Raw genomic sequence first — 17,005 nt, 5'->3', positions numbered from 1 at the left:
ACTAATCATCTCCACTGAGACTGTGGGGAGAGGGAGAGCCATGCCAAGATTGGATGAAATAGTTTGAAAGAGCCACTTTAGAGAGTAGAAGAGTGAGTTGATGAGGCAGATATAATAGGATGTGCTAGTATCAGTGAGGGCCCAGTTGAGGTTGTGAATCATCAGTGTTTAGTTTCCCCATTCAGAAAGGTTACATCATTCTCTTCATTTCTGTTAATCAGTATGTGTGTAGGAGTGAAGGTAGTAAATGATGGGAAGGATTTAAGGCTTAATAGAAAAAGTGAAATGATACGAGAAAGACTCAAGAGAACAGTGTGTACTTTATGCAATTCACATCATTTTGAACTAAAAATAAATATAGAAAACATAGGTAGCCCAGACTCCCAAGGACTTCATGTTCTATTAGACAACATAAATGAAGGTAGGTTGATGGTACTGGAAAGATCAGAAGCAGTAGCTGGAAGAGTTGAAGGATAAATTGATAACATCCGAATACACCCTTGTGTGTATTTGTGTCTAAATACATAAGCATAAATAAAATACAAAGGGCTTTATCATATTAGATAGATTATGAAACATTTATGATGCAGCATGCACAAAATAAAATCATAGGATGAAAAGTTATTGAAGGTTTATAGTCTATATCAGTAGAGGGATGAACTCAAATATCAGCCAATGATCCATCATCCTAGCTAATTTTGTTCAGTGTTTCAAAGGGACAACCCAATACCATCTGCAATCACACAATGACAAGTGTCTTTTCTATATATTCAGGATAAAATAATTTTCTTTTGTTACTGGAGAAGAGAAATGTGTGTGTGTGTGTGTGTGTGTGTGTGAATTGTTTGCTGTGAGTGAGTAAGCACTACTGAGCATGAAGAAGATGGATTATAATCCATATATTATATGTACCTTTGATACAGCCATGACAATGAGAGATTTTTGTCATGAATCCCAGAGCTTATACAATATCTCTTTCTTTTTCAACGTTGGGTTTCCACCCCCTTCATGTGATATTTTTTCAAATTGATGAACTGTAACACAAATCAATAGCTTCATGTATGCAATGATAAATGGTCCCTAGTACCTTACAACCACAGTCAAAGGGGAGGAACAAGCGGAAATAATCTTTTTTTTTCATACTTTGTAATAGTAATTTAAATGGAAAGATTTTTCTCATTAATTAATAGGCCCATAAGGAGAATCAGAAGGTAAAACCCAGCTGAGATTAGGATTAGCAGCTCGAGGAATACATGTATTGACTGGAGTCATCGATTCTAATAATCAAGGAGAAATTATTGTAACATTCCAAAATTTAGGTGATGGACCCATACAATTTTATAAAATGGTAGAATAGTTCAAGTGCACCTTGTGGTACAAGACCACTTATGAAAACTTACTTTCCTTCTGAAATAACTAACGGAGAAACTGAAGGACTGAGTTCTACTGATAGAAAAAAATCAGGAGCTAAAGTATGAGTAAAACAGAAGGCTGCAGAAATTACGGCACATGGGAAAGATAATATCATAACTATTGTTTATTCACTAAAGGATGATTACCAAATCGTACCCTTAACTGATATATTCTACTATGAATGAGGCTGTGATAGAACCACAGCTGATCCCATATCTACTCTGCTTCTGGTTATTGTTTTCTTGGGGGTTTTTTGTTTCTTGTTTGGCTTTTCATCTGTTAAACTTGTTTGCTAGATTTGTTTCCTGTTGGCTTAGTACCCTCCACTTGCAGATGCCTGATCACTTAAGTTGGACGTTGCCTCCTATACATGACAGTGATGTGTCAACCAATCTCTAGATGCCAGCTAAAGAACTGATGTCTCAAATGGGACCTCGTAAGGCAGGGACATCTCTACATCCAATCTTAGCAGGAAGTAGTTGTTGAAGAAGAGACCTTTGCCCCTTATCCCAAAATTTTGGGCCCCATTTGTTGAGGGGGAATGAAGGGGTACTTGCAATGCCAGTTGCCCCACTGACCTATGTAATGAGTATGAAAGATCTTGGGGCCAAATGTAATGGTAATTTAAATAGAAAGATCTTTCTAATTAAGTAATAAGCCCATATGATCTGCTTATATCATCTGAAAGTCTAAGTCACATGTGGTAGGAGGAGCTTGTTGAAGAGGCAGAACAGGAAGGGTGACGCAGAACAGGGAAGAAGTGAGTGAGTGAAGTCAGGCCAGAGGGGATAGAACACAGGCCGACTGACAAAGGTCAACTGACACAGTTTGACAGTTGACAGTGAGAAGGTTCTGGCTGAGAGAAGGGAAGTTTGAGAATGGCTTTGCCCCCTGCTGTGGTGATGGTTATTAACTTCTTGAACACCATGACAGATTTTGCTTTCTGATTCTGGGATTTGGCTTTCTGGTGTTTAAATAAATATTTTTCTTCTGGATTCTACGTGGAGAGTCTTTTATACTTGGTGATTGAGAACTAGGTTGGCATATTCATAGTCAACACCAGTGCTGTTTATATTGCTTTGGCAATACATGCCTCCAGATTGAATGTGAAGAAGAGCATGGAGAATCTGACCATAAGAGGCAGGAATGATGCAAAAGGAATTTAGGAGAAAGAATACAGCACTCTCATAGATTCCTCTTCCTTAGTGTAATGTGTCAATACGGGAGAGTTTCAAAATGGTTAGGAATCCACAGAAAACATGGTCAGTGACTTTTGTGCACAGAATAATTTGTGTGAATTGTAGAGTTGATTATTCTCACAAGCCAGGATCCAGCAGCCACATGGACACTGATTCTATGTTCATGAGAATGGGATAACTCACTGGATAATAAATGGGTACATGGTGATCATAAGATATGGCTATGAGAAGAAGGCATTCACCTCTCAAAAAAGATGAGGGAGAGGAAAATCTGGAAACTGCAATCTGCAAATGTGATAGACTGCTGACCAGATGTGAAGTTACTTGCCATCTTGGGAATAATGTTAGAGATGTGCAAGATATCCATGGAGGAAAGATGGCTGAGAAGGAAGTATGTTGCAATGTGGAACTAGCTATAGAGGCAAATAAGAAGAATCAAGAGTATTTGAAAGATCAAAATAATGTAAGAAAAGTATTTTGTAATCCTCAAGTAATTAAACCAATATTTTGTTGTTGTCGTTCAGTTATTCAGACATGTCTGACTCTTGGTGACCTCATGTACCATTGCAGCCAGACTGTTCTACCCTTTAGCTACCTCTTACTACACTATCTCCTGCCTAACTCTGACTAATAAAATCCTAGTACTCATTTTTCTTATGTTCTTTCCAGCACTTAAGTCATCATCCTTGGCAGAAAGAAAGAAGCCAAGTATAAATTGAGCAGGTCTCACTTCCCACTGATGTGCCATGATTATCATCTTAATCACCTTGAGCACTGCTTTTTCCCTTTCTTTGGTCTTGTTCTTCTACCCCATATAAGGAAAAAGGAAACTTTTCATTGCTTTCCTAACCAGTCTTAGTTTACTGTTGTCTTCAGAAATCATCATGTCAATGTCCTATCTTACACACATCCCACAAAGTACCCTTGGAAAGTGTCTTTCATTAAATGTCACTGAGATTAAAAATGTAAGGAAATTGATTTTAGAAACTTCTATTTCATTTCCAACTTTTAGGAAAGCTACAAAATCAACTAAGTTTACTTTCAGTGTCTGTGGGTACTACAAGGTACACTGTTTTTCCACATTTGGTGCCACTCTGATACCATCTTCTCAGAATTTTTAAGGGTCATCCTTCTTATTCTTTATTAAAATCTGTTTCCAAGGAAGCACTTCTAAGTCTTTCATATAAAAGCACACATGACTATTAGTTGACATGTCTCTCTTAGGGTTATTTCAACGTTTCTCCAAGAAATTGTGAGAAGAAATTACATAACACCCCTATTTGTACCTAATCGTAACTCTCTGGGGAGGGGAGAGGGAAGAAGAAAAAAAATACATGACAACTTTGTTATATATTTGTAGAGAATAACAAATGCTATTATACTGGAGGAATTATTCTAAACATTGAATTTTCTAGAATATATTGTTCTGAGAGATACTGAAATGGAAAGCAATTTTCAAAAAAAAAAAACAAAAACAACAAAGTATCCTAGGTTCTTCAGAGAAGCATTGTGGTATAGTTGAGAGGGCACCAGATTGGGAGTCAGGAAGATCTGAGTTCAAATTTTCTATCAAATCCTTATTAGCTAAATGACTAGGAAAACAATTTTGCTTTGCTACATCTTAGTTATAAATTTAAATGATGAATCTCAATTTAAAACTAAAATAATTAGCAAAATATAAGGCATTATGCTCACTTGTTTCTAAAATCCTTCCAGTTGAAAGTCTATTGTTTGATCTTGACTGAATTAGTCAGAGAATCCTATCAAATAAATACAACTAGTATATTTGAAATTAGTACATTTAAACACCCTTTCCAAATCATTTTTAACCCCCAAGATGCTAGAAAGACCTAAAACATGGATTGGATATTCAGAAGAGATATTTTGGCCCTACTCTGAGCTCAACCTACCATAATGCTTTGTATTCTCTGGCATAACAGACATATTTGCTCTCTGAGTGACCCTAAAATGCCCCTTCCTTTGCTGGTCACTACAAGGCTAGATGAAGCTGACCATGATCTTTCTCCTTTTAATGACTGTCAAAGACACGGTACTTTAAAGGAGACACTGTCTTGAATACTGGGACTTTTCTTGTCTTTGTATTTTATGGACACATGCTATACTATGTTATACCATGTCATGTTAATGATAGAAGAAAGACAGATATGCTGGATGTATAATTTCAATTGTCACTTTAACACTTCTTCTGAGTTTTTCTAGTTGCAACCTATTCAATTAAGAAAATTATTTTCTGACTCTAGGAGGTAGATCCAAGATGGTGGAGAAGTATGGGCCTGCTACAACACTCTCCCCAAACCCCACAAAAATCCTGTAAAACCAACTCTTAACAAATTCTATTGCAGCAGAAGACACAAAATGACAGACTGAGGCAAATTTCCAGGACAAGACAATCTAGAAGGGCAATGGGAGGGGTCTTTCCCACTGGGCTAGGAGTGGAGCAAAGTTTGGCATAGTCCACACCAGCACAGACTGAGTGGGAGCAGGCTTTAGGAGACTGAATCCCTGGTGACTGCTACAGATTCCAGACTTCTCCACCCACAAATGATAAAGTCAGTTTCAAAGGTCAATGGAAAAGTTCTGTCACATGACATGATCTTACCCCGGCTCCAGCCATCGTCCCAGCCCCAGGTGGTGGCAGCGACTGTTGAATTGGAGGCTGTTTCTGGAGTCCTCCACTTAACAAAGAGCTCAAAAATCAAATAACCAGCTGGGAAAATGAGCAAATAAGGGAAAAAGAAACAGACTATGGATTGTTACTGTCTTGGTGAAAAGATATGTTCTTACATCATTACTGATGAGGAAGATCAAATCATACAACAAAAAGAAGGCATCAAAGTCAAAGCTCCTGTACTAAAAGTCTCTAAGAAAAATATATGATTTGGTCTCAGGCCATGGAAGAGCTCATAAAAGAATAAGAAAATCAATCAAGAGAAATAGAGGGAAAATTGGGAAGAGAAATGAATGATGCAAGAAATCTGAAAATCTGAGTCAACAGCTTCCAAAAGGGTACCCAAAAAATGCTGAAGAAAGTAACACCTTAAAAAACAGACTAACCCATATGGCAAAAGAGATCCAAAACTCAATGTGGCAAAAAAAATGCCTTAAAAGTGGAATTGGACAGATGGAAATGGAGGCCCCAAAGCTCTCTGAATAAAATAATTCCTTTAAGATTAGAATGGAACAGATGGAAGCTAACAGCTTTATGAAAAATCAAGAAATTGTAAAACAAAACTAGAAGAATGACAAAATAGTGGACAATGTGAAATATCTCATTAAAAAAAAAAAGCTGACCTGGAAAATATATCCAGGAAAGACATGTAAAAAAATATTGGACTACCTGAAAGTTATGATAAAAAAAAGAGCCTAGACATCATATTTCTTTTTTTTTTTTTCTAGACATCATATTTCAAGAAATTATCAAGGAAGACTGCCCTGATATTCTAGAACCAGAGGGTAAAATAGAAATTGAAAGAATCCACTGATCTCCTCCTGAAAGAGATCTCAAAAGGAAGAATATTGTAATGAAATCTTAGAGTTCTCAGGTCAAGGAGAAAATGTTACAAGCAACCAGAAAGAAAGAATTCAAGTATTGTGGAAACACAATCAGGATAACACCGGACTTGGCAGCTTCTACCTTGAGGAACTGGAGGGCTTGGAATATGATATTCCAGAGGTCAAAGGAGACAGGATTAAAACCAAGAATCACCTGCCCACTAACACTGAGTATAATGCTTGAGGGGAAAAAATGGAATTTTAATGAAATAGAGGACTTCCAAGCATTCTTCTTGAAAAGACCAGAGTTGAATAGAAAATTTGACTTTCAAATACAAGAATCAAGAGAAGTATTAAAAGGTAAACAGGAAAGAGAAGCCATAAGGGAAATATTAAAGTTGAACTGCACTTATTCCTACATGTAAAAATGATAATTGTAATTCATGAGACCTTTCTAAGTATTTGGATAGTTGTAAAGAATAAACATACATATATTTAATATGTATTTCTATACACACACACACATATATATGTATACACATATATATGTACACACACACACACGTGTATGTATATGTACAAAGAGAGACAGAGACAGAGGCTGAGGGCACAAGGTGATCTGAATATGAAAGGATGATATCTACAAAAGAAAATTAAGTATTGAGAGGAATGTGCTAGGAGAAAGAGAAAGGGAGAGGTAGAAGGTAATAAATCATCTCCCATAAAGTAGTCATGGAAAAGCTTTTACAATGGAGGGGAAAAAGGGGAAGGTGAGAGGGAATAAGTGAGTGTTCCTTTTGTTGGATTTGGCTTCAGGAGACAATAACATACACACTCAATTTGTTATGGATATTTATTTTACCCTACAGGAAAGCAGTGGATAAGGGGATAAGAGGGGGGATAATAGCAGTGATTGCAGATTGGGGAAAGGGGTAATCAGAACCAAACACTTTGGCGTTAATTGAATAAATAGAAGGTGAAACAGAATAGAGGGAAATATATTTAAGTCTTTTACAACATCGCTGTTAAGAGGTGTTTTGCATGATCACACACATGTAACCTTCATTGAATTGCTTGCCTTCTGAATGATGGTGGGTGGAGATGGGGGGAAGGGAGAGAATATGAAACTCAAAGCTTTAAAAATGTATGTTAGAAGTTGTTTATAAATGCAATTAGGGAATAAGATATATATGCAATGGGGTGTAGAAATCTTATCCTACACCAAAAAAGAAGGGATGAGGTTGGGGAGGGAATAGAAGGGGGTGTAGATTAGAGGAAAAGGCAATAAGCATACATGCTGCTCTAGGGTGGTGATAGGGGGGAAATGGGGAGAAAACTTAATATTCAAAATTTTGTGAAAGTGAATATTAAAAACTGAAAATAAATAAATTTATATGACAATAAAAGAAAATATTTTATAAAGTTTAATACATATGGAGACTAAAATTTTAGCTGGCATAGGAACCTTAAGCCAGGAAAGGAGAGAGAGGCTACAGGGAATTGCTCAGAAGATATAAGGTCCCTTTTGTCTGTCTGTCCTTGAGTTCATTGTCTACAATGAACTTCTTTGGGTATCTATATGCATGTTCCACAAACTTTCAGAGAAATAGACACTGTCTTACAGCCTACTTTTGTTTGTCTGTTAAGAATAAACTTAGTAATGGTTTACCCAAAGTAACTGTTGTTTCACTTAATTGACCAATTTATGAGATTCTTTAGGTACTGTTTTAAGTATCCTCAGGAAATGGCTATATAATCTTGCCAGTGGTATTTGAAGCAGGCCACACTAGTATCAAGAACTGTTTCAAATATTCCGGAGTCCTAAATACTTCTATGAAGATGAGCTGTTCTTCCCTTAGATTGAGCCTGACTGCATCTGATTATATTGTCTACTTGTTCAGTCCACTTGGGTGACTGACCTAGCAATGTTTTGTTCTTATTCAACGTGCCAAGTCCATTTCTACTTGTTCCCATGATCTTAAATTACATCTTGAGAATTCTAAAATAGACAATGGATTTGATTTACTGATTGAAATAAAAAATAACTTGTTCCTAGATTCCACTGTGATTCTCCATTGTTGATAAGATAAAGGAACAATTTATCCTGGCATTAAGGCCCCTAACACCACGGTTCTAATCTCTCTATCTTTTCCCATTTCACAACTGGATGATTATTGTTGTACTTTTTTCTGGAAGATGACCAAAATGACATCCCTATTCTAGAGTCAAGTTTCAGTGTGTCTGACTGGCTGATTAGACCAATACACTCCTCAATGACCTCTACATTGTCATGCAATTTAAATCATCAAGCCTTTCTGAAGAGCCTGCAATATGTAAAAGAGTCCACATTGAAAAGGGGATACATAGATAAAGGAAAACTGTCCATCTCCTACCCCGCCTGGAGCAGTCAATGACTTCCTCTTTCCCCCTCCTACAGACCAAGCCATGTGCCTGGGATAAAGATTCTTTTCTCTGTAGGTAGAAATTCTTCTCTTCCCTCAAGTCCTAACTCAACTATTAGCCCCCCACAGGATCCTCTCCATCGACAGGATGACTGTGAACTGTTCTTCCTCTTATTTTCTTATGGCTTTCTGAGAACACCAGGCCTAGAGAGCTCTTCTGTTCTGATCATATTCTACTCAGCTGACTGCTTGCTCTTTGAAAGAAGCTTTCAAATATTGAAATGCTTGTAAACCCAATAGTCCATCAGTTAGCATTTATTAAGTGCCTCATATGTGTTAGCACTATGTTAAACACTGAGTAAATGGAGAAAAACAATGGAAGTCTGCCCTCCAGGAACTCACACAATGTAAGATCTGTGAGCACCTAGCCTCACCAGAACATGCACTTAGTACATGAATGGCATTTCATTATGCAACATAAATGCTCTTTGAACCAGTTTCGGCAGGTAGGCACAGCACAGTCTAGGGCCTGTGGATCACTATCAGAGAAGAATAACCTTTCAGTTTCCCAAACCACTTGTTTCACCATCTCCTCTTCTCTAAAATACCCTATGCCAAGAAGATCTGAGTCCACAGTTAAGCAGAATTCCTTCTTTTTTGCTTTCAACATAGATTAGTTTATCATCATCATCATTTATCTCAGCAATCGTTCCTGGACAAAAAGTAATTATAGCTAGTACCAATCAGTCTTACATTTTCCACAGAGGAAGTTGGATCTACTTCTTGTATAGAGGTAGTGTCAAGCTTTCATATAGTTGGTTGTAAGAAAGAGACAAATAAGTTAGGTTGTGTATCCTTGTTTTAATTGCTCTCAAGATGGCAACATGCATTTCAGAGGGGTTAAAGTCTAGAACTACCTTGCTGCACACTCAAGGAGGCCAGTCTAGAACTAGTTAAATTTGGGTATTGGGATGCCTCATTTATATGCCTTATCAATAGGGACCATCACCTCACCATCATTTTACTTGTTGACAGAGGAAATATCTGTTCTATCAGATGAAACCCCAGCCATACAGGACCATTGCCAGACTTGGGCAAAAGACTCTGTCTTCATCCAGGCCTGAGTAGAACACAGTGGAGCTTCTATATTTTTCATTTTGGGTTTGACCAGGATAAGACTCAATGCAATCTCATTTTCAGTAATGTCCTTCTGAAGAACTTTAGAGAAAGGGGTTAGGGTTAGAGCTCTCAGTCTCCAAGATGCCAATTACTAAGAAAAATCATTTTTCACATTTCCCCATTTGATTCTGAGAGGGCATAGCCCTTTCAATGAATCACTATCTGATAGGGGCAACACTTTATCAAGTATTTTAGATCTTAGAATGAGTAACAATATGGGAAAGGGAGAAGAGGAGAAATTCATCTGATGCATTGACAAAACCAAGGGGCAATCCCTTTCTGAGTAAGTAGCCCCTAAAGATAAAAAGACATGAAGTGAAAAGGTAAATAATGATTAAAATTCTCCATTTAATGCTCAGAGTCTCATCTCATACAGCTGTCTGTTTTTTGGGATATCATGTGAGGAAATTTTATGCTCAGAGTGAGGTTTAAGCAGTCTCCAGCACATTGTCTTCTTTATGACTATTTGTAGACAGATTCTCTTTTTTTGGTCAAAATCTCCTACAAAATCCATCTGAGCTTAATTTTAAATTACTTTGCTAATAGCCAGCTCAAATAATGAAAGTTGTCAACCCTTACCTTTCTATTATTATAAAATCAAAAATTGGGACCTTGACCATTTTTCATGTTGATATATCTAAGAAACTCAAATAAAAATAAGAAACAGAAAAATTAGAACCTTATTAACCTTGTCTTTATTCATTGCCTTATCAAGATGATGAGATTCTATGAGAATCTGATGAGAATTAACAATGGAAAAGTTGCCAGACTAACTACCATTGTAACAAATAGTTCAGGAAAGGTATACATAAATACATTGAGTAATCAATTTCAAAACAGTTCATATCAAGCAAGTTATCTATAATAAAACAATTCCATTTTCTAGCCATGTTCAAGTAAATAACCCCTAATTAAAGTGAACGCATCTTTTAAGACATTTACAAGACAGAACACAAAATTAATTAAATTAAAAGTAACAAAATTAACTAACTGCAAGCTAACTTATACAAGAATATATATAACTATTAACTTTTATCAAAGCTAAGAACTTACTTGTTAGAACTAAAATTCTCAGGCCTAATAACTCAATCTTATATTTGTGTCTTACTATAATAACTCAGATGTTCCACTATTAATCTCTTAGTTAATAGATTTAATACCATTCTTACAAAACTTTTTGATTATAGAAAATTGCCATAAAAGAATATGGAAATAATTATAATAAGGGAATTGTGTTTCCCAACTTTATGTCAACTCCAGACAGAACATATTTATTTGGTCAATTGCTTTCAGGCAAGTTTAAAGTCCACGAGGTAAGATATTCATATTGGGGAAACTGAGTCAGGAGAGCCTCACCTAAGCTCATGCCAAGTAGTCAATCTCCCAACTGTTTCCATGAGAACACCTTCTGCAGTTCAGAGATGAAATTCATGACTTACATAGAGTTAATGACATTATGGATCCTTGGTTCAGTAGCATTCCTTGGTAATCATACCTGGTGTTAGACTCAGAATAAATTCAGGTAACAGTCCCATTAAATCGTGAATAGCAAGTTCCAAGGAATCAAAATTCAGATATGTGACTATTATCTCACATTTGCAAGAGATTCACCACAGAAAGACACTAGTGCTTTCAGAATCCCTTAAACAATGGGAACATCTTTAAGGTGAGCCTTAAGTAGTTTGCATGTACCATATGTACCAGTTCCTGATTAAATAACAATCTTAAGTAAAATCAAATTTCCCATTAAGATAACTAATCTTCATAGATTTGCATCTGTTTCTCAAGCTTATTTCTCATTCTCTAACCATACTCAATGTAAAAAGAATGAGATACTTCACTCTCCCATCCTTCAAAAAGCAAGGAATTTATATTACAATGCAATTGATCATATGCCAGTTTACTCAGACTGATCCAAAGTCAAATCACAGAGGCTCAACTTATCTTCTAGGAGACGTCTCTTGAGGTCTCTGCCCCCAGAGCCTTGGACTACAACCTAATACAGGAAGCTGGAGAGACAAGGAGCAGGGATTTTGGGGATAAGACCCACCCACCTTCAGGGTTGGGAAAGAGTGCTTTGAGCACTCAATATAAGTGCTGTGGAAGGAGGAAAATGTCAGTCTCCAAATTCCAGTCCAAATCTGAGTAATATGAAACCATTTAAATATCAGCCTTTCACAGAGTTTGTTCTAAGAAAGAAACAAATGAGTTAGGCTGCCAGTCTCCATTTTAATTTCTCTCAGGTTGGTGACATGCATTACATGGGAGATACATTCCAAAAGTAGTCCATCCCTAAGGGGGCCAGTCCAAAACTGGCTCAATTGGGGGCCCGGGATGCCCATCTTATATACCTATTCAGCAAGACCTGATACCACTCCACTGTCATTTTACCTCTGAACAGAGGAAATACCTGTTCTGTCAGACCACACCCTAACCATATGAGACCATTCCCAACTTTGGGCTATCTAGGTATCTAGACAGAAGGATCTGTCTCCAAACAAGCCTGAGAAAAAGAGAATGGAGCTTCTATACCTTTGACTAAAACAAATCAGGCTGGGGTTGAGGTTTGGACAGGATGAGATTCCATGCAGTCACATTATGAGTAAAATCTTTCTTAAGAACTTTAGAGAAAAAAGCTGGGGGTGGAGCATCAAATCTTCAAAATACCCATCAATAAGAATGACCAGTTTTCACAAAAAACACTCCCCATCTCCCTATTTATTTGCTTCATTGAAATAAAAAAAGAGAAACTCAATCAAATTGGTGGAGAGAAAGGATAATTGTATGACAAAAAGACTATGCATTTTGCTGTGTCCTGATTCAGAAGCCATCAGGTTTTAAGCAAATGTTGCCCAATATTTACATGCTTCTCTAACCTCCTGACCTCTCTACCTTACTGCACACTTACCTCTGACCATTCCAGGAGCTAGAACCTAAAGAGTGCAAACATATAAACCTTGTCAAATATTACTTTCAGGGGCTTTACAAAGCTCCTCCAAATACCTGCAGTCCTAGGACAGAACTTGACAGAGAGATTCGTAAACATTTTAGATCAAGCATTATAGTTTTCAAAGGAGGCAGTAAAGCCACACAGTGTGTACTGTGGAATAATGGGATAGACTGACTTGAATTAGTGAGTTTCCTAATAGGAGAAGAGGCTAGATCCACTTGTTCAAAATCTGGCAAAAAGACCTTGTCTTGTATAGGGTGGAGAGTTGAAACAGCTGATGTCAAAGGTTTCTCTCAAGGATTCCATACTAATTAAAATGAATCATTCAATCCATAAGGCAGCAGATTTTGTTGCTCGATTGAATCCTTGATCATGTCATTTAATTACAAATATTTTATAAGTTATTTTCATGTAGATATAGGCCATGAAAATACTACCTTCCCATTAAAAAATAACAGTGCAATCAGAAGACTATAATGGAAAGAATATTGGATTTGGAGTGAGAGGTTTTGAGTTCTAATTCTGTTTCCCTTTGTAAATCCTCAATTTCCTTCCATATAAAAATAAAGCATAAGGGGGTGCTAGGTGACCTTTAAAATCTACCCCAAATCTAAATCAATGACCTTAGGTTCTGTGGGAGGCAGCAAGACATATTGGAACAAGAATCATGAAGACCTAAGTTCAAGTAAGAGTGCAGGCTCCAGCGACCTAGGTTATTCACTTAACCTCTCCTCGTTCAGCATTTTCATCTATAAAATGGGGATAATGATAACAACTACCCAACATTTGCTGTGAAGATCAAATGAGATAAAGATTTAAGGAGGCAATCTGTGAACAAACATTCTTTTTTAAGTCACTACAATGTACCTGTTACTCCAAGTGTTAAAAACTGCAAAGATCCACTGAAATATCTATGTGGTTATTCTTAACCTGTGATCTGATTTTTGTGAAAATGCAGTAACAGAACTCAGAAATCTGCTGAACCAGTCTCCAAACTGCTGGGATGCTCTCCTTCTTACCTGTATCCCTAGAGGTTCTGAGACACCTAGGAGATTCCTTTGCCATCTACAAAAGATTTCATACAACGATACTAACTGAACTAAGAAAACCCTTAAGGAACTAAACAAAATTTCACAAAATGAGAAATGATAAAACTTTGAAGATAATTGAATGAGAATAGAAAAGAATATTCATATTTCTCAGCTATATATGTCACATTTACAATAATTGGCCGTATATTAGGGCATAAAAATGTTACAAAAATGCAGAAAAGCAGAATATTAAACATATCATTTATAGACCACAGTGAAATAAAATATTCAAGAAAGGTGGACACAGAGGTATTGAAAACTAATTGCAGTCTAAATGATTAAATCCTAAGGAATACCTGGCCCAAAAAACAAATCACAGAAATAATGGATAATCCTATTAAATACAATGACCCTGATGACATCAAATACCAACATTTTGGGGGAATAAAGCCAAAGCAATCCTCAGGGGAAAATTAATATCTCTTATATTATATAATTCAGCCAAATTTGTCTTCTCTCTTTTCATTAAACAGAATTCCATTTTCTTTCACTATGTCTTTACACTGAAAATCCTTCATGTCCCAAACTTGCTCACTCTTTACATCTGTCTTAGGGAGTCCTCTTTTTCCTTGCATAAAGCACCACAGGAACCATTTTCTTCATGATTCTTTTTCTCATCTTTTCCCTTCTGCCCAATAATTAGTACTCTTTGTTCAAAATTACCTTGGATTCAATTCCCAGATGATATGTGCAAACTGATAAAGAAGGTAAACATAGCTAGCAGAGCAATTTCTAAAATAGCAATAACATTGCTACTACAAGCAATTTTGAAACCGTTAAGAACTCTGATCATCCAAAAGGCCAACCACGTTTTGACAGTATGGATGATGAAGAATTATATCCATCTTCTAAGAGAGTAGTGATGAACCAGCTATACATAATGTGACACAAATTATTAGAGATGACCAATGATTGACTTTTCCAAGTTGCTACATGGTTTTCCAGGGGGATCATGGCAGAGAAAGGGCAAGTACATATATATATATTAATTGAGAAAAATAAAATTTAATTGCAAATAATGGTTAATCAGTGCCAATGGATTAATACAGTCAGTGTGTTAATCTGTCAAATAAAGTTCAGCTATATGATTAGTAAGAACGTTTCAGGTTCTGTTTCTGTGACTTTATGTTGCCAGCTACTCTTTTTGTAGTAAAGATCTCCCAAAGACTCTATGGAGGGCCCCCAACACCTCCTTGTTCCTCAGGCTATAGATGATGGGGTTGAGCATAGGAGTTAGAATGGTGTAGAAGACAGCTAAGTTCTTGTCCTCTTGTGGGGAATGCAGTGATGGGGGCCTCAGGTATGTATACACAAATGGGGCATAGTAGAAGGAGACCACAGTCAGGTGTGTAGAACAGGTAGTGAAAGCTTTCTTCCTACCCTGTGATGAGTGCATATGATGGACAGCATAGAGTACCCGACCATAGGAAGCCATGATGCCAAGGAAAGGGACCAAAAGAAACAGGTTGGTGCTGAAAAGCACTGCGTACTCATAGACCCAGGTGTCCATGCAGGCCAGAGGTAACATGGCTGAGATACCACAAAAGAAATGATTAATGATTCTGGACTTGCAATAGGGCAAATAGAGTGCATACACAGTATGGAAAATGGAATTAATGGATGAAGAGACCCAGGATCCAGCTATCATTAGCAAACACATTCTCTTGTTCATGAGAATAGGATAATGGAGGGGGTGGCAAATGGCTACGTAGCAGTCATAGGACATAGATGCCAGGAGTAACCCTTCAGCAGCAGCTATGAGTAAAAAACAGAAACTTTGGAATCCACAACCTACCAAAGAAATGGAATTGTCCCTAGACAGGAAGTTAACAGCCATCTTGGGCACTGTACTGCAAATGTAAATTAGGTCCATGAGAGACAGCTGACTGAGCAGGATGTACATGGGGGTGTGGAGGTGGACATCCATCCAGATGAGAAGGATCATGGTTGAGTTACCCAAGGAGGCGATTATGAAGATGAGGACAACAAGGAGGAAGAGGAGCAGGCCAGTTTTTGTTGGGGGAAAAAGCCCCAACAAGAAGAAACCAGTGGTGGTTTGATTCCATTCTTCCAATTGCTCCATATCAGGGTTTTTCTGGAACTGTTTCAATGTAGGATAAAACAAAGGAATGGGAAGAATCTCCTATAAAGCCCAACTCCATTTGGTTTCTCTTAGAACGTCCCTGTGTCAACAATGATTCCATATTGTGCTGCCATGATTTTTCATCATCTTGGTGGTTTATTGGATTAAGAACATGGGACTTGGAGCCATTAAGACCCCACTTCAGCTCTGCCCTCAGACATTTGCTTCTTGTGTGGCTCTGGGTATGTCATTAGCCTCTTTGTGCCTAATTTTCCCCACCTGTGAAATGGAAAGAACAATTGAGTATATTCTTTAAGATTATTTCTGACATAACTTAGTTGCAGTGCTTTGAAAACCTTTAAACATTGTGTAAATATGTGTTATTGTTGTTGTTACCATAGTGACTATCTGGTAAACTGAATAAATGCTGGGTCTGTGGTTTGTAAGATCTATGTTTAAACCTTGCGTCTGTGAACTTGGGAAAGTCATTTAGCTTTGGTGGCTTCAGCTTCTGCATTTGTAAACTGAGGTGGAGAAGGAAATAGCAAACCTCTGTAGTATCTTCAACAAAGAAACCCCAAAATGTGTCACAAAGAGTTGGACATGAGTGAAAACAGTTAAACAGGAAGTATTATTAATCTCAGTCCATTCCCATTCTATATATTTGTCATTAGTGTCAATAAAAGAATAGAGATGGGATCTGACATGGCCATTATCTGTGTCTGATTTTGAGGTCAAGAGACAATTTTTATGGAGATTAAAGAGTTCCACTTGGATTACAGCTGCAGCATAAGCTTCCTATTTGTAGACTTTCATTCCCAGAGGTTAAGACCATCTTAATAGGAAACCATAGTGTCTGGGCTGTGAGGTACCCTTTGAATAGCAATGATGCTTCTCTAGTTAAAACAGTGCTGTGAAAAAACCCTTGTTAATCACAGGACTCTGAGTTGGTGAGGCCCTGCTCGTCTGGCTTTATCTGATCTCTCCAATGTTGGGCCTCACTGAGCTTTGAGATGTCAAGATACATGAATGGATGAAGAGGATACTGTCCTGAGAGATTTGGATTTTTGCAGCCCCAAAATCAGCAAGCAAGAAAGAATCTATCTTGATTGACTTCTAGAACATCAGGAGGCCCCATAATGTAGTGTGATCACACTAGTTATCACCAGGTCAGC

At 37.3% G+C, this 17,005-nt stretch overlaps 1 protein-coding gene across 1 annotated transcript; it reads right to left on the bottom strand.

Moving 5' to 3' along the window:
* Positions 1-14,882: 14,882 nt before the first annotated feature.
* LOC140507369 (olfactory receptor 2L13-like) lies at positions 14,883-15,830 on the bottom strand. Its single transcript, XM_072615474.1, has one exon. It carries the CDS (start codon positions 15,828-15,830, stop codon positions 14,883-14,885), a length of 948 nt encoding a protein of 315 aa, XP_072471575.1.
* Positions 15,831-17,005: the final 1,175 nt, after the last annotated feature.

This window comes from Notamacropus eugenii, chromosome 5, assembly GCF_028372415.1.
Source record: "Notamacropus eugenii isolate mMacEug1 chromosome 5, mMacEug1.pri_v2, whole genome shotgun sequence".
In the NCBI taxonomy this organism is placed as follows: domain Eukaryota; kingdom Metazoa; phylum Chordata; class Mammalia; order Diprotodontia; family Macropodidae; genus Notamacropus; species Notamacropus eugenii.
This window is presented reverse-complemented; position numbering and strand designations above follow the sequence as displayed.